The sequence below is a fragment of the Lactuca virosa genome, chromosome 4 (genome assembly GCF_052849685.1).
Source record: "Lactuca virosa cultivar CGN04683 chromosome 4, Lactuca_virosa_CGN04683_v6, whole genome shotgun sequence".
Taxonomy (NCBI): Eukaryota; Viridiplantae; Streptophyta; class Magnoliopsida; order Asterales; family Asteraceae; genus Lactuca; species Lactuca virosa.
Genome location: NC_136429.1, coordinates 363103233 through 363127287, shown reverse-complemented (window position 1 = coordinate 363127287; position 24055 = coordinate 363103233). Strand labels below are relative to the sequence as shown.

The window sequence follows — 24055 nt, the reverse complement described above, 5'->3', positions numbered from 1 at the left end:
CCAAACAAGATTTCATATTATTACAAGATATTTTGTGTTATTGATATAGTGTGACGTTATAATTTCATGTACTTGTTCAAACATGAAACAGAGATACCTCTTAGGTTTGAAAACTTCGCCGGACAATTGTTGAAATTAGTACAAAACTTTCTGATAATGTTGATTTTGTTTGTAAAATATTTCATATTTTATGTAGTAGTTATTAGTCAAAACATTTTTTAAGTTTGGATGGAAGGAATGGGATATTATAAAAGCATAGTAGCTAGTAGGCAAACATTTCCTACAGCTTGGAGTTGCAGACAGAGAACATATATGATGGCTTCCTTCAGATTTTCAGTGGCTTCCTCTTCTGCCATGCTACTTGTTCTTGCATTCCTATCTTCCATGGCTCAAGGAGACAATTCTATGCCACTTACTCTCACTCCTTTCTCCGGTAATTAAGCAAATATATAATAATATAACCCTATCTCTTACAAATAACAAATTCATCACATTTTGTATGTACATATATACTAATTTCTAACACTTATGCATGTCAATGTTATTCGACACTATAGACAACATCTGTGATCAAGTCAACTGTGGTAAAGGAAACTGCTCGGTTGATCTCGGCAAGCCATTTCAATTTGTTTGCCAGTGTGAACCTGGATGGAAGAGGACTCGTTCCAACGACGACAATGAAGAAGATGATCATCAGTTTCTTCCTTGCGTCATTCCCAACTGTACAATAACTATTCACTCACCAAAATTAATGACGGTTTTAAACAGACAAATTAACTAATGACCATTTTTTTCTTTTGTTTTTTTGTGCAGGTACCCTAGACTACTCGTGCATGCCGGCTGCTCCTCCAAGTCCACCAATTCCTGATAATATCTCTGTCTTCGATCGTAATATCTTCCAACTTTGATTCATCTAAACTTTATCTTCAATCATATTCATATTCATATTCATATTCATGGGATTGATTAATTATATGTACTGATCACTTTTAGTTTTTATGGAATTATTTAATTTAATTAGCTTGCTACTGGACATACTGTGGAGAAGGTACATGCACCAAGAATCTTTCGTATACGTATACGCATACATGTGAATGCAATCCCGGATACACCAATCTCATGAACACCTCGCATTTTCCCTGCTTCAGCAACTGTAAGATATTCATCCGTCCGTCCATCCTTGATCATCCACCCAAATTTATAAAAAAAGAAAATTAACCTTATGACTAGTTAATTTGATTTGATGATTATTGCTTTTAATTTTGAAACAGGTGCCATTGGAGCCGACTGCAGAAGACTTGGGATACGGGTATTGGAAGCCACCTCTCCTTCTGGTGATCAAAGTCAAGGTGAGACAGCAGCCTCAGGATCAGGAACGAGTCAAGGCTTGGCAATCAGATTTTTTAAAGTCATTATCTTAATTTGTTGACTTTGACTTTTTTTTTAATTTGACTTTTGGTTTTGCAGGTATGAGATTTCTTCCTGGAGGCTTTCATTGGATTGAAATTATAGTTATATCTGTTATCATGGCTCTATGGAAATAGGAAACAGCATTCGCGTTGCTGATGTTGATTGGTTTGTTTTGAGGTCATCATGTTTCTATTGATCGATATACATGTATTATTAACAATATGTTTTTTGTATGATAATAATAATCATAATAACTTTTGGTTGTAGAAATAAAGGCCCCATCCTTATCCTTATTATTATATAAATCATTCTATCTTCCTTACATTTACAAAATTGTCCATGTACGTCTTTCAAAAAGCTACAGAAAAATCATATCAGAAACATAATAATATAATCAATAATCATTTGGAATAAAAGATTTTCATGTTTTCTAAGCATTTTAGGTTTAGGTTTACAAGTGGAGGTGTCATTCATGCCATACCAGAACATCGTTGTGGCCAAAACGTCATGTTGGGAAAAAAAATACACAATTTTGACAAAAGGAGAATAACATTCTAAATACTGGAATTTTATAAAATACCAAGGTGAAGGTGACATTACAACCTATACAATCTAGGATAGACATGATCTTTAAGATAAATATATTTGATTGTTGGAACATTATTCCGCTACATATATATTATTCAACTCATGAAAATGTTGGTTGGTATATTATTGACTTTGGAAGGTATTTCCCAGAAAATAAAAATAAATAGCAATGTTACTACAACACATATGCGAATTTCCAGAATTTAGAAAAGCACATGATGGTAGAAAATACTCATTATTAGTTTCCATCCACAAGTAAATTAGTTTGAAAAGCTTTTATTAACTAGCAAATAAAATCAATAAATGATAATTCCGACCTAACTCTACACCAAGAAGGCAAGAATACAAACATAGGACCTATACAATGATACATGTATCTATATACAATATAATATATATTAGCTTTCCTGGTTGTAAAATAAAATGATCATGTGTATATTTGTTGGGAGTCCATAGGAGACGACCAGTACCTCAAAAGAGATTCAACAGTTAATCTTCGAGTTGCACTAAGCATGGATATGAAAAACCGACAACCATCTATTTTATATTCCTCCAGCGGATCCCTGTGCCCAAAACTCCTCACATTTACCTGCACACCACCCAATTAAACTTCTTGCTAAGTGATGATGAAACTACATTTCAGCTATTTTATATTTTGCCCAATACTAATAGATATTAAAAAAGTATAGTTAAGTGGCTAAAATTGATAAACAGGTGAAAATAAGTAATTTGCAAACCATGGAATGGAGAAATTACAAAAGTAGCATACCGCTGAATTTAGTCTGTTCATGTTTACAAGATGATCTCTCCAGAAACAATCTAGTGACTTCACAAGAACTGCTCTCTGGAAATACAAGATAGAAACATATATAATTATTTATGTAAATTATGAAGAGGAAAAGGAAAAAGGGGTAGAGAGTAGAGTTACCTCAATTTCTTTGACGTATTCTTCAGCATAACCAGACTCTTGAATGATGTTCATATATGAAGTAATTAATAAATCGCCAAGGTACTTGCGCAGAAGATTAGCAGTAAGTCGATATCTTCCATCTCTGAAGTTCACATCTCAAATAAAAAGTCTTAATCATTGCATTGCATAAAGTAGTTAAGTGGCTAAATCATGTATAAGGGTTTCTTTTTTTTCTGTATTTTACCAAATTAATTAAGAAACAGAAAATTTACGCTACGCACTTGAGTGAGAGTGAATCATCGGAGCATATGGCTAGCCAGCGTTTTAGTGAGGTAGTCTTCTTACGTATGCCTCTAAAGGCATTTGGAGGTTGGGGTAAATTTGGAAAACAGAAATCGTTGATATCTACATCACTCACTTCATCAACATTGGCAAGTGATTGCATTAAAGATTCAACCGTAATTCCCGCACACGACTCTATAAAAACCATACAGAGTTAGTCCAAAGATGAAAAGTATTTTCAAATTAAGGATGTGTGCTGGACTAGACAAAATGAGGAGGGCATTTACGTCTTTTGCGGTGGGACTGGGACATCACCTTTTTGCATTCACCTTTGTCTTTTGTTGGGAGGGACAAGAAATTACAATTTTGCCCCATTGATATCAGAAGGGACAAAAAGTTCTACAATTTTGCCCCACTTCCAAACAAGGCATAAGAGATAGGTCTGAAACGAAATCTCACCATCCAAAATCTTCCCTGAAATTGCAACAAAGTCCTTCAAGAGTTTATCTAGGTTCCAGCTGCTTGGATGCTATTCAATAGACATACAGATTATGGATTGGATATTAGAAATTGAATTTTAGATAAAGAGATTTGATTACCTTCAATGGATTAACATTTCCCAAAACAATTTCGTCGATAACTGCTTGCATGTACCTAGTATCCATGCACAAAACATTTAGATAACAGTGACAAAACTACCATATACACACTTAGGTGTTGTTTCTTTTTTATTTAATGGACTTAATGAGAACACAACTTGATCTGGTAAGGTATTTACTTACTTTTTACTTAATAGAAAAAGTCAAGAGGAAGGAGGTTTTCTCTATTAAGTCATAACTTTTTACAAATTTACCATCATTTTCCATTTCCCTAAGTGGGTTGTCATTATATTTTTTACACCATCATACAGACATCAGTTCATGGGGAAAATAAGTAACAAAGCAAACACTCACTGGAATATGTGATGTGAACAACTCTCAGAATCACCAGTTAAAATTAACTGACGGAGATCATAAACATGCTTCCTTTGCACCTGAAACCAGAAAATTATGCATTCAGTTTTATATATATATATATATATATATATATATATATATATATATATATATATATATATATATATATATAAAGAAAAAAAAAACTAAGGTCGAAGATTGCTCTAAAACAAGCATGCAAAGATACACTCAACCAAAAAGAAAAAAGGAAAGATTCATAAAATTGAGATATTGACTGTTGACTTGGACAATCCATTGACAAAAAAACATTAATAAAATAGGACAAAAAAGTGCAAAAAGAATCTTTCTTGGATCATATCCAAAGAATAAAAAGTGATATAACACATGGACCTAAACTGTATATTACTCTAAAAAAATGCATATGGTGATCAATACTACACAATATACCTCTAACACTTCGTCGAACTCCACAAGGCTCTTTCTTATGTTGAAGAAATACTTTTCTGCCGAAACTTGAAGAGACAGAAGCTGAAATTTGTTTCAATTTTAATAAACAGTTAGAAGATAATATCAAAACAAACTGAAGTAAAAAACATACAGCACATCTGTATCCATCCTTTTAACAAGGTTACACAAACAAATGGGCCAAGGGCCATAAAAAGAAGATGTGGTGAAGGCTTTCATGAAATATATATAAATATCATTTCTTACAACATATGTTACTTCGGATTAGATGCAACAAAATTAACATACTTCCGTTGATTTATTATTACAACATCCTACTTTCATTTCTTCTTATTAACATACAGTGCATTCAGAGATGAGAGAACTAGCCAATTATAGCAAATATCATTGGAATACAAAGCCATTTCACTGCTAAAAGTAGGCAGACTCTTTAAAGTGAAAGTACCATAATATAATAACTGAACATACAATGTTGTATTAGGAAGAAATGGAAGTACATTACTACTTGTTGCGTTTAGCCTTAATACTAAATAAATAAGACTCTCATATATTGAACTATATGTACGCAAATAAAGGAATAAAAAAAGTTAAATGAGTAACAACCAAGACTATTACATCACACCTGTCGGACAATTGTATCACCTTCAATAGGTACATCCTCATCATTAGTAATCCTGGATATAAGTTTCACAGCCCACTCAGTGTCAAAGTTGAACTTCTGAAACATTTCATCCTGCAAACTGTAACATAGATAGGTCAAAATCTTACCTACACCTACATCAACTTTAAGGTTGCCTTGTTAAAAGAGAATGACTAGAATAGATTTCCCTTTTTCACAAGGCATGTGCATGCACATATGACTAACTTAATGGGATCACTCTAACAAAAAACTGTTCATGTCAACTACTCCAGGGACTAATCTATGACGTAATTTAACATGAAGAATTTTGTTCAGATGAAAAGATTGACTTTAAACTTTATAAAAATCATTTAACAGAACTTACCTGACCATGAACCGTGTTGATCCAGGATCTCCTTGCCTTCCTGCTCTGCCACGAAGCTTTGTAAAGCAAGAAAAAAATTTAAAATGTGAGTGAAAGTATATGATAAATTTATGTAAAACCTTAAAACACAATATTGATGCCAAGTTACACTTACCTGATTATCAATTCTTCGGGACTCATGCAAAGATGTTCCAATGACATGGAGACCACCAAGCCGTTTGACTTCCAATCCTTCATGAAAACAATGAATCTCACAGTCCTTTAGAACCGATAAATAGGCAATTGCAATGCAAGGACCAAGAGGGTACATCTCTGCCTGTTCTTCCACAAGCCTATGCAGTTCATCTAAACCCACTGACTGGCTCATTTCAATTGACTCTAAAATTATTGATTTTGCCTTCTCATATGTCCAACTCTTGTTCTCACTTTTGCCCACGTATTTAGCTGCATTATTTACTCAAAAACATGTACCATTAGAGCTAAATGCAAGAAATATTATATTATAGCATCCTACTTTCATTTCTTTCTATTACAGCATCATACTTTCACTTTTTTTCTTATTATGTCGTTGTACTTTAAAAAATCTGCCAGTACTTCCATTTATTTTTTTTTATTATTAGGAGGATATTATAACTAAAAAAACCTACTACTCAAATTATAGCAGTGAAAGTTGCTTTGTATTTGAATGACATTGCTATGACTGGGTGCATTTTTCAAAGTAGAATGTTGTAAGAGGAAGAAATGAAAGTAGGATGCTATAATAAGCAAATCAACCTGCATGAAGTCATAGATTACTAACCCATTAGAGCCGTCTTAGCTAGCAAAGCTAATGATGATGGTCCAATTTTCATTTTTGATAATACCTACACAACCGGAAGATAATGATAAGGAACTGATTAAGCACAGAATTAATATATTTGAGAAATCACCTTTTGTGACTTTGGGTCCTCAACCTCAACATCAGGAGTATCATGACTCATATGTGAAAGTATGCTATCCTCTATAACTTCTTTTGCAAGCATCTGAAATTAACATAACATTAACCTATTATTGCATAAAAATAATATGACATTTGGGATTGGGAGCTACAATTATTATTTATTAAATGAGAACCACTGAACAAGCCAAAGCCAACCCACCTTGGGGTTACCTCCCAATATAATGTCTGTGCCCCTTCCAGCCATATTTGTAGATATGGTGATAGCATATTTTCGTCCAGCTTGGGCCACAGTTTGAGCCTCTCTTGCAGCATACTGAAAACAATAATCAAGTCACATTGTTAACCCAAAACCCCCCCCCCCCCTACCTATCTATTTTCACTCATAAATCCGAGAACAAACCTTTGGTCGTGCATTGAGGACATTGTGGGGAATCTTGCTAACCCTCAGCAAAGCAGACAAATATTCTGAGTTCTCAACACTGCACCAATAAAAAAAGATAAGAAAATATCTTCACACTTGGTTGCATGCATAAAGATTTAGAATACCACAAAATCACAAGTGAAGAATGAATTTCATTGTAGTAGTAGTACCTAGTGGTCCCCACTAAAACAGGACGACCAACTCTGAACATGCTTTCAACTTCTGCACGAACATATTCCCATTTACCACGAGCATTCTATTTGCAAAACAATTAGAAGCATTGTTAAAGATAATAAAAGGGTGTTTTCAACAAGAACAGATAGAAGGATAGAGTTTCTTACTGCAAAAGCTTGGATGGGTAAATCATGACGAATATTTGCCATATTTGTGGGCACTTCAATAACAGGCATCTGGAACATTTTCAACAACTCCTTTTCCTGTAAGAATGGGAGCAATAAGTAGATATCGGCATAATAATTAATGCAAAAGAATCCTGCAGTTGATTGAACTTGAGGACAATATGTAATTGGGTTAAATGCAAGAAACAGCATCCTACTTTTATTTATTTGTTTACAATATAGCATCCTACTTTCATTTCTTTCTGCCATATTAATGTACTCTTTAAAAAATATATCTTTCATAAGGCACTGTACTTTGAAAACTCTACCCGGTTGCAGTTACAGCTCTATACTGTCAATATTTTTCTTATTAGGGCATTGTACTTTAAGAATTCTATCAAATTATAGCAGTGAAAAATTTCTGTCCATTTGACAGACATTGCTATGATTGGGTAGATTTTTCAAATCCAATGCTGTAAATATGAAGAATGAAAGTAGGATGCTATAACACACAAATAAATGAAAGTATGTTCCTATTTCTTGCACTTAGTCCATATGTAAAGTCATAGAATGTGAATACTTCAGTTTTTGCAGTCCCTGTCATCCCCGAAAGCTTTGGATAGAGCTTAAACATTGATTGGTACGTGATCTGCGCCACTACAACTGAATCAGCCTACAAAATCCAAGACAAAAACAAGTTAATAGCTTTAAACAAGAGTTATCAAAAAGAATGATATGTCCATCATCAAAAATCAATATATATACCTGGATTGGTAAACCTTCTTTTGCCTCCACAGCCTGGTGAATCCCCTCTGACCATCGTCTTTTTTCTTCCACTCTCCCCGTCAACTTCAAATAATTGAAATTAAAAATGATTATTAATTTACAACTATATAACAAGTTTTTTCTCCTAAAATGAAAATAGGATGTTTTAATACCTCGTTTATTATAAGAGCTTTCCCATTTTTAACAATGTACTGCACATCTTGGCGATAGAACTCCTTGGCTTTCAAAGCATTCATGACAAATCTACATTATATTAATGATAAGAGTCCAAACAATAACATACGAAAATAAGAATATATATATATATATATATATATATATATATATATATATATACCTAGCCCAAGGGTCATTCTCGTCCCAAAGATCTTTTGTTTCTAGAGCCATCTCAGCTAGGGCTATTCCTTCTTCTGTCATCTCCACTGAATTATCCTTAAGCTGTATATTGTAATGCTGTGTAGTGAAATAAACATCGAGATACTCATACAATGGAGATGTAGACATCAAAAAGAAAAAAAGAAGGGCAAGAAAGTAAAATACAAGGCCACGCATGAGAAGCTCGGCTACTTTGGCAGCAACTGGATAACGTGCAGCATCCTTGCTAGCCTGAGATACAGATCAAAATATCAAAGCTTCCTTTTGTTTTGAATTGATTTCCCCAACTGTGTCATCACTTTCCCAAATACTTTTTAAACATCATTTATCTGTACAGCACTCAAAGTAAGAAGACATACCTCACCACTTATCAGCAATGGGTTTCTTCCCTCATCAATTAGGACAGAATCAACTTCATCAACTATTGCAAAATGAAATGGTTTTGGCCTGATAAACATTGTGCTATTAATACTACCAAGAGACACTTTAAATGAAATCTGCCTTAGTAATTAGTATGAAAAATATGGTAATACCATCTCATAACAAGTTGCCCGCTGCTGCCAGCAAGATTGTCTCTCAAATAGTCAAAACCAAGTTCCTAGCATCATTAAATGTACAGTGATGGCAACATCCAACTACACTTGTATAAGAAAGTAAACAAAAGAAAACTTCAGCAGAAAACTCATGAAGAAACTTACTGAATTATTGGTGTATGTAATATCACATCTATAGTTAGACCTCCTTTCCTCAGGTTTCATGCCTCTCTACATATGATGTGGTAATATACGTAAAGAGGAAGTTATATAAGGAGTACCTTATGCAATATGCATATCATAGAAGATGGCTGGCTACATGTATTTATAACAACTTACTTGGATAAGACCAACAGAAAGACCTAAGAAACGATGAACACGACCCATCCACTCAGCATCACGTTGAGCAAGGTAATCATTGACCGTTACCACTGTACAATAAATCAACAAATTATGGCTGCTCCTGCTCCTTACTTACCAATCAAAATCAAATCATATTTTATATTTGGAGAGCCACATGGTCCAATCCGCCTTTCTATATGTTGCTCTCTCCTTGAGAGAAAACCAAGGACTCCAAATATCTAACAATTGTACTATAGTTTTGCAAGGAACTAACTTCCATATACACAATTTCAAAAGATTTAAAATCACCACAATAAATGAAAGAGAAAACAGAAAGAAAGATATATGAGTACAGAAAATATGAAGTACAATACCCTTACCATGAACACCCTCGCCAGTCAAGGCATTAAGATATGCAGCCAATGTAGAAACCAGTGTTTTCCCCTCTCCAGTTTTCATCTCAGCAATAGACCCATCATTAAGCACTGCACCACCAATAATCTAGCAATTGCAACACCAAACTTACTTAAAGTTATTTAACCGAATTTAGCACTTTTTCGATTACAATGAAGAGAGAAAGAGAGACACCTGCACATCAAAATGACGCATCCCAAGCTTCCTCTTGGCAGCTTCGCGAACAACAGCAAATGCCTCTGTAGTACAAGTATGTGAAGTAAATGCCTAAATTCAATTATTAGACACAAAAAAGAAACGAACTTGAATGCATAAACTTGCGTTGAGGGCAGCTATTACTAACCAGCTTGAATATCGGCAAGTGTCTCTCCTTTTCCCAAGCGACGGCGGAACTCAGCAGTTTTTGCAGTTAGCTGATTGATCATTAAAGAATTTAAGATACTTGATATACAAAAACCATCATGCAATGGAAGCACAAAAAAAAAGTCGGCCAAACTTTGGGAAACAATTAGAAGACTCAAACCTGTTCATCAGAAAGCTTCTGAATTCGAGGCTCAAAGGAGTTAACGAACTCTACAAGACGATAATAATCCCGAACAACCCAGTAATTAAGGCTTGTAAAATCTCCCCATGTTTTCGTAACGCGGCCCAAATTTTCCTGAAAATTGAACAGGGATGTGAGGCATTTCATCAAACAGGTAGTGAGCATATAGGTATATAATTGTTTTGGATTTAGAAAAGAGCAAAATAAAGAGAAAGCGTCTTGACTGTACTTTGAGAGATGCTTTAATTAGTATGGGAGTGAAGCGACGGCGTCGAGAACAAAACGAGAGTAGGGGGAAAGGATTGGCAGGTCGTGTACAGAAAAAATTGAAAGGAGGAGAAGAGGACTGATGACGCCTCGTAGTTACGGTGAAAAAGGAGGGATTTGAGATCGCAGACGAAGAAGCCGCCATTCTTGGATGGCCTTGCAGTGCTCAACGGTGTTTCATTCAGCAGAAACTGCCTGCGCGCCTCGTATAACCTCGGGTGATGATTCAATTTATAGCATCCGACTTTTTTTTCATTTTTTTTAGATTTTTAGAAAAAAACTTAAAATAGAAAAATAAAACTAAAGACTTCAGGCAGAATTTCGTATATGTTTTTGCTAAACATCTAAATGTTGTATTTGTCCGATCTAAACTTTAAATATCGTATTTGTCATTCTTAATGTTTTTTAATAGGGAAAATACCGACTATAGTCAAAAAAATGGGAGGTAATTTCAAAATTTAGACATGAAAAATGACAATTCCGGACATAGACATGTATTTCGCGGAGGACCCTCTGCAGACCTCCGCGGAACAATGAAACCTCTACGGAGAGGTTAAATGTTGTATTTTTTTATTAATTAAATATTGGTCCGCATAGATATCTCCGCGAAGGGATTGGTTTGGATGTTCATTAAAGCCTCCGCAGAGGAGGTGACGAGGTGCTCCGCGGAGGCCTTAAAATTTCTGCGGAATGGGTGGTTGCAAGACTTTTAGTGACGGTTTTTTGTGATATAAACGGTTTTTTCATTTTTTTAGATCCATTTGCAATATTAGATCGGTTTTAGTCTTAGAAATTTGTTTTCAAAGAAAATATGAGTTTTGTTATTTTATGTACAGGGGGTTTTTGGCAGATGAGTAATGGGATTAACACTTACGTTAGACCAAAGTTTAACAACTTAGGTTTACTGCTTCCGCCAAATTTTGACCGTCGAATATTGTTTGATTTGGTCAAAAGTAAGGCTAATGTGTTCAATAGTAATATATCATTGTCATTTCAACACCTGGTTCAAGGGTATGTTATGAATATTGTAGACGAAACAGATGTTCATCAACTCAGAAATGTAATTTCTGAAACGAAGGAGATTGTGCATTTGTATTTGGAGGTGAGGGTTGGGTCGAACAGACAGAAGCTGTTGACAAGATTATACCATACAACGTTGAAAACATTGTATATGATACTGTTGAAGAGTGTCCACAAGAAGAAACTATGGCAGTGAATACAGTGGAAGAAGAAATTTTATATGAGTTTGGAAGACTGCGTGACAAAACTTAGTCAGACGATGAAGAATCAAATGAAGGTTGGTCAGAAGATGAGTTCACACACGGAAAAAAAAGCTTCAGACATTTTTTACGGTATGTCTCCCATACCTGATTGTCCTGATCCTATTGTTGAACCTAGACCATTTCACAGTTTAGGACCAAATGATGATATGTTTGTTTGTCAAACGTATGATAACAAACAACAACTAATATTTGCTTTGAGTCTTAAAGCAACAAGAGAAAAGTTTCAGTTTAAGACCAAACATTCTAACAAAAACCGTTATGAGGTATATTGTGAAATTGAGAACTGTACTTGGCGTTTATATGCAAAACACATTAATCCCACTGATGAATTTGAAATCAGGACTTTTAACAACGTGCACACATGTTCGTCATTACAGATACACCCAAATCATAAGCACGCAAATAAAAAAATCATGGGTACTACTATATTGCATGAGATTATGGGAAAAACTCGTTCCAAGGTTTGGAGGCCTAATGAAATATCAAGGGATTTGAATGCTTTGCTGGAAATCAATGTAAGTTACAAACAAGTTTGGCGTGCAAAACAATATGCTATGGAACTGTTGTTGGGATCCTCTGAAAAATGTTTTTCCAAACTTCCTATTTATTTTCACAGTTTGAAGAGGCATAATCCTGGTACAGTAGCCTATATACAAATAGATTCTGAAGATTGTTTCGAGTGTTGTTTTTATGTCATTGGGAGCATGGTAAATACAAAAAACTTCTTGTTATTTAATATATAATTATTTGTAAAAAAAAATTAGAGTGTTTATGTGTTCCATTTTAATATATTGCAGATACTAGCGTTCAAACATTTTTGTCGTAAAGTTATAATTATGGATGGTACCCATTTGAAGGGTGATTTTAAGGAAACCATATTGCATGCAGTAGCTATGGATGGGGACAACCAAATAGTGCCCTTGCGCACGGAATATGCAAAAAAAAGTGTGGTCTTTGCACATGGTTTCTTAAAAAGTTGTATGAATGCGTTGGTGATTGTCAAGATTTGACGTTTGTAACTGATAGGGCCGATGCAATTCGGGTTAGTATTGAAAATGTTTTCCCACATGCTCATCATGGCGTATGTGCTTTTTCATCTACTAGGAAACATAGTACACAGGTTTGGAAAAAATGATAAAACAAAAGTGTTGTTTTGGAGGCTTGTGAGAGCTTACAAAAGAAATGTTTTTGAAGATTTGTGGTATAGATTTATGTAATGCCCCGATTCTCAGGTATTGATTTTAAATAAGAATTTTCTTGATTTCAAGGTCTACTCAACGAGTTGGTTGCCCCACTCGTCGAGTAGCAGCGGGTTGGTCCGCGTGTTTTAGTGACCTACTCGCCGAGTCCAAGAGAGACTCGACGAGTAGGAGCTGGCAGATGAAAACCCTAAATTCCGGGGATTTGCACCCTATTTAAGGACCACTTATTCCCCTTAGCCCCTCTCACTACCTCCCTTGAGTTCAGAAACCCTAATTGTGGTTGCTCTCTATAATTGTGTGCTCCTTAGCTTGGAAGAGGGATCTTTGGAGTAAAAAGCTTGGAGTGCAAGAAGCTTGGAGCAAGGGGCTGTTGTAGATCCGGATTCTTCTCTATCTTGGCATCATCTTGGAGGTAACAAGTTGTTACCTTGGCTCTCTCTTAGTTAGATCTCTTCATTATGGGTTGGGATTTTAGGGTTTTTGTGTGTGGTTCTCCGATTTGGGTCAAGATCTGGGGTTGCAACCTCAGATCTAGACTCATCTAGATCCTCTTTGTCATAAAGCTCCAGCCTTTCTTGAGCTATGGCTTTTCCCTTACCTTAAGCCACTCCTTGAGCTTGTTTTGGGCCATTATCATCTTGCATGCACGTAAAGTTTGCAACTTTACGTGATAAACATGCCCTAGGAGCTTAGATCTGCAGTATGGAGCCTTTGCATGGCTTAAAAAGCATCTGTATGGATAAAGGATTGAAGGGACTCGCGAGTCGCAGGGTCGACTCGGCGAGTCATATGAAGACGGTCCTGAACTCGACGAGTTGGATGAACAACTCGGCGAGTCCGATGAAGATTGCCCTGGGCTCAGCGAGTCAGTTCATTGCTCGGCGAGTCGGCTAGGGTTTTCCCGACCTTTGGACACGTATGAACCCGACGAGTTGTAAAGGGGAAACTCGACGAGTTGGCCAAGAGAGTTTGCGGCCACTGACATTAGGAACTAGACGAGTCGCTCAAGTGACTCGGCGAGTTAGCAAGTTATGCAAGGAACTCGGCGAGTGGTTGGTTGTACTCGACGAGTTGAGGTCAACATGGACTGTTGACCTTGACAGTTGACTTTGACTTTGACCAAGGGTTGACTATTGGACTTCTGGGGTATTTTGGGAAATTGGAAATTTACAAGCATGGTTCTATGGTGCATTCAGGTGGTGGAGTTGTACCGGCAATCCAAGAGCTTGGGTTTATCTTTGAGTCGACAGTGCGAGGTGAGTTATCCTCACTATACTCAAGGGTCTAAGGCACCAAGGCCGACCCTTTGAATTGTTATTGGTTATGCTATGCTAGTATGATCTGTTAGTTCGGTATCCTAGAGGGTAGGACAATAGTATGTGGTATGATCCGTTAGATCAGTTGTTGTCTATAGACTGTTATGTGATTATCTGTTATATGTGCACATCTTTGTTTAGCGGTTGAGGCTTATCTGCTTGTGCGAAAGCCAATAGGCTTGGGCATTCCAACATGTTGGTTGTGGGCCGTGAGTATTCCATCCCGAGGATGACTGGACTCATAGTATGTGGGCATTCCAACCTGTTGGTTGTGGGCCTGGGGTATTCCATCCCGAGGATGATTGGACCCATAGTATGTTCGCATTCCAACCGGATGGTTGAGGGCCTGGGGTATTCCAACCTGATGGTTGACTGGACCCATAGTATGATGTTTATGATTATATGTGTATTATTGTGGGTATGGGTATTTTGGGGGAAACTCACTAAGCTTTCGAGCTTACAGTTTCAGTTTATTGTTTCAGGTACATCAGGGGATCGCGACAAGTCGAAGGCATGATCGTACAGCTCCTCATGAATTGTTTATGTTTCTGGGAAACTCTGATATTATACATTTTGAAAACAAAGTTGTAATGATTTTTAATGGTTTGAAATGTTTTTAAAAGTTTTAAATTGGCCTGAATTTTGTGGGTGTTACAATTTAGTTCTACTAGGCCGCAAGTAGCGGCGTATCTAAGTGAAATTCCACGTGCTAAATGGACTAGAGCATATTCCCCGTCGAAACGGTATGATTACATGACCTCGAACAGTGCAGAGTCCATGAATGCTTTATCTGTAGATGCATGGAAGATGCCTATAGTACCCATTCTTGAGTTCTTCCGTCGTCTTTCACGGGAATGGTGTAACAAGCGTCGCATCGATGGAGGTATGACTTTAATTTGGACTTTAATTATGTCGAATAATAAGTTAATTATATATATCTTCTTTACAAGGAAACATTCAACAGTGCTAACGGAGTGGGCTGAAAAAGTAGTTAGGAAAAATGAAGAACGTACGACAGGATGGTCCGTTTCTGGTGATTCAGATGCAATATATCAAATGCATGATTTCAAACATGGTGGCATAGTTGATCTGAGGCAAGAGACTTGTACATGGAAATATTGGGAAGGAACTAGGTTGCCTTGTGGTCATGTCATAATGATCTTAAAGCACTTGAAAAAAACTAACTTTGGACATCTGGCTATAGATGCTTACAAAATGGAAATGTACAGAAGTACGTATGAGGAGGCGGTTTATCCCATTCCAGAACCGTGTGATTGGGAGATTCCTACTGAGATGATGGTTGTTAAACCCCTGATAATGGATACACGTCAAGCTGGTAGACCAAAAAACAGAAATTGTATCCCGTCACAGGGTGAGGAACCTATAATAAGAAGGTGTAGTAGATATGATAGTACAACACATAATGCAACGACTTGTCCGGCATTGGTCCCAATGAAGCAAAAGAAGGCTAGAAAAAGTAATGTAGCATCAGGTAGTAACACAAAAGGGAAATAGAAAGGGACGCAAGTGTCACACCCCTAAACCGGAACGGCGGAAACGTTCGGGGGAGGAGGACGTCATGTTTAGTATCACAAGACATGCATCATAGTAATCAAAGTAACAAACAACCATTTCATTAGAATGAAAGTGTTTACAAAGTATGTGGTTCACATAAGATAGACTACAAAAGTAAATAACAAGACAAGACATGAAACTACTATCCTCCATCTTCTGAATCCCAGTGCACGTACCTGTCTACTGGTTTCCTGAGAATACAAGTTATTTTGAAAGCGTAGATCAGCATTTAAGCTGGTGAGTTCATAAGTATTTTAGTGATGTAAAGTAAGTTGAAAGTTCTTTTAGAAAAGTTCGCCTGTTCCTCCAGAAGATCCTATATCTTCTGATATGATGAAAGATAAGTAAAAATGACTCAACAATCCTTTCGATGAATGCTAAATGAATATAAGTTATATAGAATCCAGATCAAACAAACAATCAATTGTGTGAATCTGCCCTAAGCCCACAACCAAACAAGGAATAGGGAATGAGGCAAAAGTCACACATCCCATTGTTTGTTAGATCTTTACTGTATATAACACTGGTGTATTCATTTGGTACTCACGGAGTTAACTGTAATAGTTCCTTTATTTTTGAAGAAAACATTCTTTAAGAATAACCCTTATTTCCTTTAGTAAAAATGGTAACCACAATAGTTCCTTCTATAATCACTTAGTTTATACAAGCTATATATAATCTAATATTGAATGGATAGTTAATTGTGTGAATCTGCCCTAAGCCCACAACCAAACGAGGAACAGGAAGTAAAGCGAAAATCACACATCCAAATACCTATCGGATATTAATTATATATAACCCTGATGTATAAACTAAGGTTTTATAGAATTAACCACATAAGGTCCTTTAAGTTGTACTGGTTTAATAAAATGGATTAAACCTTTCACTGATAAGTTTCTAGTTTAGTTTACTCAATGTTCTATCTGAAAGTATGTTTTTGTACTAGAAAACGGTGTATTGAATTTGTATACTATGACATGACCCATACCTGGTACTCCTTATGATTATTTGGTGTATACGGAATATATATATAGCTAAGATCGAATAGATAGTAGACTGGGTGCATCTGCTCTAAGCCCACAACCAAACAAGGAACAGGAAATGAAGCGGAAGGCACACATCCTACTATCTGCTAGACTCGATTAATATATATCCCTGATGTATCTACCGAGGAATCATAAAGGTAGCATTATAGGCCCCCTTCTAACTGAATGTTCATGTTACGAGTAAGTTATGTGGCGTTATTCTAATATTTGGACAACTACTAGAAGTAATGAAATCATGTACTCTTAACGCCTCAGTCGATACTGTTGTGAGTTTTGTATATATTTATGTGTTTTATTTATTATTGTCCGGTACTTTGTAGATGTACCCTTTATAAATAACTCCGGTATGATATATTGTTACCTCGTGTTTGCTAACCCTGGTACGTTGTATTTGTACTTTTGTTAGTGCAAACCTGGTATGATGTATTATTAGCTCGTGTTTGCTAACCCTGGTACGTGGTATTCGTACCTTTGTTAGTGCAAACCCGGTATGATGTATTATTACCTCGTGTTTGCTAACCCTAGTACGTGGTATTCGTACCTTTGTTAGTGCAAACCTGGTATGATGTATTATTACCTCGTGTTTGCTAACCCTGGTACGTTGTATTTGTACCTTTGTTAGTGCAAACCTGGTATGATGTATTATTACCTCGTGTTTGCTAACCCCGGTACGTTGTATTTGTACCTTTGTTAGTGCAAACCCGGTATGATGTATTATTACCTCATGTTTGCTAACCCTGGTATGTTGTATTTTTACCTTTGTTAGTGCAAACCCAACATGATGTATTAACATAATTTGTTATAAACAATGAGTTAAAGATACGATATCTTCCTAGGATACTAGGAATATATAGTATAAGTGAGTAATTCATGATTTGTTCTTCTGTTATAGTTATAGTATGTTCCTCCCTGTACTAGTTATAGTATGCTTCTCCCTGTACTAGTTATAGTATGCTCCTCCCTGTACTAGTTATAGTATGTTCCTCCCTGTACTAGTTATAGTATGCTCCTCCCTGTACTAGTTATAGTATGCTTCTCCCTGTACTAGTTATAGTATGAACTGAATCCCTAAACTATACCTATTATAATTTACTAGTATGTTTGTCTGAACTGTTACTACCTTGAAATAAAGACTCATTTATCTACTAAGTTATGATTGTACTTTAAAAACGGAGTTATGTTTGTTTGAACTGTTACTACCATAAAGTAACATAACTTTAAAAGAGTTTTTGCAATGATTTGATCACTTATAAACACATAAGCAATCCTTAAAAAAATGATGTTTATCACAAAACATTTACACAATTATCATTTTGTTCAACTTGTATCCCCCCCCCCCTTAAAAGCATTTAAAACATTTAAAAGATTAATTATATGGGTATGAACTCACCTTATGTGGGTGATTCAATTGCAGATTCGCGTAGGATGAGAAGTTCCACGAATGAGTTCCCGAGACACAAACGAGTCCTAAATGACATATAACGATATATATATATATATATATATATATATATATATATATATATATATATATATATAGGCGTGTAATTAGTGTTTTAAACAACTAATATGCAAGGAAACACTCATAGGGACTAGGAAACACTTGATAGAAAGTGTTACAATCACATGTGATTAACTAAATAGGGTTTATGATCATGCAAGGGAGTGTACGGCCAAGGGGTGTACGGTCATGGAGTGTACGGCCGTACACTCATGAGAAAACATGCAAAAAGAGGGTGTCTGATCCATGGGGAAACTAGTGTGACAAATGCACAACAAGAGGATGAACAAAACTCTCATTTTGGAAGGACTTGAGGTGTGTACGGCCACACCAAGTGTGTACGGCCATACACACTCCAAAATGAATGCATTTTTGGGTCTTGATTCATAGGGATTCAAGGGTTCAAGAGTTCTAATGGATAACAAGTACCTAGAAAGTGTTTAAGGCTTTAGATTATGATTCTAACAAGGGTGTACGGTCGTAGATAGAGTGTATGGCCGTACACTCTTGATGTTCTTGAGTTTGATGATGTTTCATGAATGAAATCATGGATCTTCACTAGATATAGCAATGTATCAACTAATTAATGGAAGGAATACTTACGTTTTTGAAGATCAAAGTGAAAAGCTTGATGATAGTTGAGAGAGTATTGACTTTCTTGACTTGGAAGTGTGAAAAGTGTTGAAGAAATGAAGGGATGGCTTATATATGGGCATGGGTTCACGACCATCTTGAGTGTACGGTCGTACATCCATGTGTGCGGCCGTACTCTCCTCTTGGTGGAGTGTTTGGCTCGAGTGCAACATGCAGAACCCAAGTTAACTCATCCCTAAACTCAAAACTTGAATGTACTAGGCTTAGAACACTCAAACAGACCCGAAACAATGCTAAAAGATAGCAGAAATGAGTCTGACTCTCGATTGATTGGCTGGACTTACAAGGCAAAAAAATTTGGGTTGTCACAGCAAGGGACACAAGGGACTCACGAGACGCTAGAGACGGACGGGACACAAGAGACGCACAGGACGCAAGGGACGCAAAGAGAAGACTATTGTTCAACGTTTGATTTGAATGATTGATGTTGTATTTATAATTAATTATGTTATGTTTTGGAAGACGTTGATTGTGTACTTTGAAATGGTGTGGTTACTGTAAAGATTATGGATAATATTATGATTATATTAGTGCATCATTACTAGTAGAATAATATAAAACTCGAAGATAATACATACAACAAACCAAAAACACATAATAAACGTACAACAACCGTAATTAACTTAAGGGAATTGCAATGGATACTTTTCTTTCTCCATTGTTATATAGCCGTCCCTAATTCTTATTTTATCTTCAGAAAGGTCCTTTTGCCGCCCAAGATCTATCATTTCTGCATCCTTCTCAGCAAGCCATTTTTCAGTCAGTTTGATAGTCTTCTTAGTCCTTTTTATCCATTCCTCATGATCTTTGATTTTTTTTTTATTAATTTGCATCCTTTCCTCAACCTCTTTGCACTCTGCCGCAATGAGGTCACGACGTTCAGTGAGAGCCCGAGATGACTCTTTATCTTTTTTTTTTGTTCTTCAGCCCATTGTAATTGTTGCAAAGTATCATCATACATATACGGCTCTCTTATGTTTGGTGATGGGGCAAGAAAAGGGTTGATTGGATCACAATAGAAACAATCAAATTCGTTACACGAGCAAATATACAAATTTAAAGATGAACTCATATTAAATTTCAAAATAATTTTTAACTCTTTACCAAAAATTCAACAATCATGCATGACAATATATAAACCCTTCAACTCCGCAGAGAGCTGTTTGTCAGTCTGCAGAGCTGTTTGTCAGTCCGCAGAGCTGTTTGTCAGTTCGCATAGTTGTGTGTCAAGTCGTTGACATCCATACATTACAATTATAGGAATACAATTATTTATTAAAAGGTAAACATTATTTATTAAAAACTAAACAATGCCAATGGACCAAAAGTAAGGTTAACATAGAACTGAATACAAACTAATATTCGTTGTGATCCATACATTACAATTCAAGTGAATTTTCGTGGAGTAACTTCTACTCACAAGACTTAGCAAGACTTAGTGGGATCCAAATCAAAACCCTAAGTCCCAAACTTTACCAAAAGACCACCAAAACATGCATGAAAGATTTATACTCATCTATCCAGACTTTAAGACTTTATAACCCTAACAAGGACCAAATATGAAGCTCAAAGGTTCTGGAGTAACTTCTACCCACAAGAACCACCACGAAGGGACCAAAACCATAACCAAAACCAACTAGCTAGATCTACATGAAAGAGTTGTCAAGGTTGAGACTTTATACCTCCAGAAGTTAGATCTAGGTGAGCAAAGCCTGGATCCAAAAGCTCTAAGTCAAGCATTGACTCTTCAAGAAGTTCCTTCTTTCACTTCAAGCACCAAAACACTCAAAAATCACCATGAAGCTCAAGAAATACACAAATGGGGGCTAGGGTTTCGTTCTTATGGTTAGAGAGGATAGAGGTTGGAGAATGGAAGAGGTTTAGGTCCACAATGATGCTTATAAAGGGACCAAACCCTAAAAACGAGTTTTTGAATCTGCCCAGCGAACGCCCAACATTCCCTTGAGGAACACCCAACGTTCCCACCTTGGCCCATGTCCAATTTTCCTTAAACGCCATGTGTTCCCATCGGGTACGCCCTGCGTACCCGATTCGGCCCAAAACCCCTCTAACTTCAAATAGTCATAACTTTTGCGTCCTTTATCCGTTTTCGATGTTCTTTATATCCACGTAAAGGTAACAAGAAGCCCTGCTGTAACATCCCTATTTTCAAGGCTAAAAATTTCATTTTTTTTTTAAAATAAGTAATCATGTGAAATCATTTATCAAACGTTGCTAATATTATATTAATTCATAAAACCATTGCGTCGTGTCTCAAAAACATATCACCGGATAATAGTAATAATCAGAGTACAATCCCAGAAAACTCAATGCGGAAATCATGCGTGAGTGTGATGTGCCGCTACCGCGCCGGCTCCTTCCCCTTCGCTGAAGAGGTACCTGAAACAAAACTGAAATCTGTAAGCACGAAGCTTAGTGAGTTCCCCCATCATACCACATACCATACACACACATGACATACATACTGCAGGCATATCTGCGTGCCCGACCTACCCCTTCAATCCTCTCGACCGGTGACCTTGCCTAGCATATATGGGTGTTGGCCTACCTCTTCGGTCCTCTCGACCGGTGACCTTGCCTAGCATATCTGGGTGCTGGTCTACCCCTTCGGCCCTCTCGACCGGTCCATCACATACAGTCACGTAATCATAATCTAACATAGTTGGGTACTAAACTACCCCTTCGGCCCTATCGGCCGGTAACTTGGGGACTATCTTCCCCCTACTACTACCATCATCACGTAACATCATATCATGCTAGCACATAAACATAACAGGTTGTAGCAAACCTAGATGAATATCACAAAGACAATCATCTAACATACAACTCCTACTGGTGGGCCGACATTGTGGCCGTAAACCCACCGCTGCTGGAAGGGAACTCACCTCGTATGAATGAATGCTGTCAATCCGAGTGAGAAGTCTCTTTCTGCTGCTCCGACGATTCTCCGGCTATAATTCCCATAAAGCCACTTAGTCAGAAGCTGATAACTACTCTTATGGTAAAATGACTATTTTACCCCTGGCCAAAGTCAATATCCTGGTCAAAGTCAACTTCCAATTGACCTGACTCGCCGAGTTGGGCCGCCAACTCGCCGAACCCCTATTCTTTCATCTGACCCCCTCCCGACTCTACTCGTCGAGTTAGCAAAGACTCGACGAGTTCTCCTTCTATAATATCATCGACTGCACCTTCATCCGACTCGCCGAGTTGTATGAACAACTCGTCGAGTTCACCGTCATCCTATGAGCATGTCCAGTCTGCGACTCGCGGAGTTGTATGAACAACTCGTCGAGTCCATCTTCAAAGGGTTGGGAGATTGCCTTGGACTCGCCGAGTCTGTTCATACACTCGCCGAGTCCTATGATTCCCAGGTCCATGGCTAAGTCTAATATGTTGAGTCACTCCCCTGGACCCCTCTAAGACCCTTCTAACACTCAACTGGGTTCCTTTGAACCTCGACAGACTGGGGACTCAAGCCCTGGACTCGCCGAGTTCCAAGAACAACTCGACGAGTCGGTGTTGTCCAAGTCTTATATCTCGATTTCTGATGTACAACACTCATCCAAAAGACAGATATGGGCTTCTAAGATCGATCTAGCATGTAAATTTATGAACTTTACGTGCATGGATGGGAGTATAAGCTCAATGGACCCAAAAATGAGGTCTAAAGGTGCATGTTGCGCTCTATGGCTACAAAGTTGGCCACTTTAGGCCATGTAGTCCCCTAAGGACCCTGGATCTGGAGTCTTAACCCCCAACCATGCTTGCACTCTTGATTGGTCACCAAAAATGGTTCCTAAAAGCCCTAATTCACTCCAAAAAGGGATCTAGAACATGAATGAACAAGGTATAAGCTTTATACCTCTAAGGAACTCTAGATGCTGCACAAACTCGAAATCTTCTGGTTTCCTCTTGGCTCCTCAAGCTTTTCCTTCTTTCTTGTGATCACAAACCACCAAAATCACCAAAAAGAGCCTTAGATCTCACAAAACGATTAGGGTTTCAGTATGAGGTGTTCTGGGAGCATAAGGGACGATGGAGGCTGCATTAAGACGTTTAAATAGGGTGCAATCCCTCAGATTTAGGGTTTTGTCCAAACAACGCCTACTCGTCGAGTCGGTTCGCCGACTCGTCGAGTAGGTCACTAAACTCCCGTGTCCAAAGTCGATTCTACTCGACGAGTTGGACCTTCAACTCGCCGAGTCCTAGGCCAAAATGTTATAATTACTTGAATAAAAATACGTACCAGGAACCGGGTGCTACACCTGCACTCCTATAAACTTTATTTAGCCTGAAAACCAACCGAACTTAAATCCAAAATTCATAAAAGGCCCGAACTAATGCCTTTACCGATACCCTTGGGCTGTAAAGTACAAACCGAACCCTTTCATCACATAACCAACATCACCCACATCCAAATGGGTCTAACCTTTCTTACCCAAGGCCTTAAGCCTTATGATAAATGATGATCGGGCCACGGTCCCAAATAATGAAGCGATTCGAAACCGAGCGTTACAGCAGGGCATAGCCCAACTTACGCCCTACGTACCACGTTGTCAAAATGATTTTGTAAAAATCACAACTCTTTCGTAAATGAATTTGTAAAAATCATAACTCTTTCATGCGAGCTCCAATTTAAGCCCTCTTTATATATGTGTAATGATCTCAAGGAGTACTACAACTCTCTTTTAGTTTGTTTTAGCTAGTTTTGACTTTCATTTTTATGTCTAACGGGGGTAAAAATAAATGATTTTACAAAAATCATATCTCTCTCATACGGATCCCGTTTTCGGCATTCTTTGTCTTAAATTTTATATCTCAAGGAGTACTACGAATCTCCTTTTTACACTTTTAGTCAAAACTCAACCAATTTCTAAGT

The 24055-nt window shown here is 37.1% G+C and overlaps 3 protein-coding genes across 3 annotated transcripts; 2 read left to right on the top strand and 1 right to left on the bottom strand.

The window, feature by feature from the left end:
* The first annotated feature begins 257 nt into the window (after positions 1-257).
* LOC145168984 (uncharacterized) lies at positions 258-1684 on the top strand. The gene is made up of 6 exons (XM_079087612.1): positions 258-433; positions 558-722; positions 814-888; positions 1022-1153; positions 1272-1349; positions 1468-1684. The coding sequence occupies exons 1-6, from the start codon at positions 313-315 to the stop codon at positions 1542-1544; spliced, it is 648 nt and encodes a 215-aa protein (XP_078943738.1). The 5' UTR covers positions 258-312; the 3' UTR covers positions 1545-1684.
* A 574-nt stretch (positions 1685-2258) lies between these two features.
* SECA2 (Preprotein translocase SecA family protein) lies at positions 2259-10773 on the bottom strand. Its single transcript, XM_079045773.1, has 31 exons — positions 10538-10773; positions 10288-10422; positions 10108-10177; positions 9939-10003; positions 9731-9851; positions 9348-9439; positions 9174-9239; positions 9009-9073; positions 8835-8922; positions 8641-8706; positions 8438-8553; positions 8253-8343; positions 8080-8163; positions 7895-7987; positions 7318-7413; positions 7147-7232; positions 6956-7034; positions 6755-6868; positions 6545-6637; positions 6415-6478; positions 5770-6059; positions 5616-5671; positions 5234-5351; positions 4594-4674; positions 4144-4223; positions 3790-3844; positions 3650-3719; positions 3190-3385; positions 2927-3050; positions 2768-2842; positions 2259-2587 (listed from the first exon to the last, which is right to left on the bottom strand). Exons 1-31 carry the CDS (start codon positions 10718-10720, stop codon positions 2426-2428), a joined length of 3174 nt encoding a protein of 1057 aa, XP_078901899.1. The 5' UTR covers positions 10721-10773; the 3' UTR covers positions 2259-2425.
* Positions 10774-11854: 1081 nt separating this feature from the next.
* On the top strand, positions 11855-15891 carry LOC145106298 (uncharacterized). Its single transcript, XM_079043309.1, has 4 exons — positions 11855-12565; positions 12656-12846; positions 15039-15259; positions 15341-15891. Exons 1-4 carry the CDS (start codon positions 11855-11857, stop codon positions 15889-15891), a joined length of 1674 nt encoding a protein of 557 aa, XP_078899435.1.
* The last annotated feature ends 8164 nt before the right edge of the window (positions 15892-24055 follow it).

Excerpts from the sequence above, each read along its gene's own strand:
- LOC145168984 (XM_079087612.1), top strand. The coding sequence starts at position 313 with ATGATGGCTTCCTTCAGATTTTCAGTGGCTTCCTCTTCTGCCATGCTA. Across the intron at positions 723-813 it reads TCCTTGCGTCATTCCCAACT|GTACCCTAGACTACTCGTGC; the intron begins GTACAATAACTA and ends TTTTTTGTGCAG. Across the intron at positions 889-1,021 it reads TAATATCTCTGTCTTCGATC|CTTGCTACTGGACATACTGT; the intron begins GTAATATCTTCC and ends TAATTTAATTAG.
- SECA2 (XM_079045773.1), bottom strand. The coding sequence starts at position 10,720 with ATGGCGGCTTCTTCGTCTGCGATCTCAAATCCCTCCTTTTTCACCGTA. Across the intron at positions 6,479-6,544 it reads AGGACCCAAAGTCACAAAAG|GTATTATCAAAAATGAAAAT; the intron begins GTGATTTCTCAA and ends CCGGTTGTGTAG. Across the intron at positions 4,675-5,233 it reads GTGATACAATTGTCCGACAG|CTTCTGTCTCTTCAAGTTTC; the intron begins GTGTGATGTAAT and ends AACAAATTTCAG.
- LOC145106298 (XM_079043309.1), top strand. The coding sequence starts at position 11,855 with ATGAAGAATCAAATGAAGGTTGGTCAGAAGATGAGTTCACACACGGAA. Across the intron at positions 12,847-15,038 it reads TTAAAAAGTTGTATGAATGC|TTCTACTAGGCCGCAAGTAG; the intron begins GTTGGTGATTGT and ends GTTACAATTTAG. Across the intron at positions 15,260-15,340 it reads CAAGCGTCGCATCGATGGAG|TGCTAACGGAGTGGGCTGAA; the intron begins GTATGACTTTAA and ends AACATTCAACAG.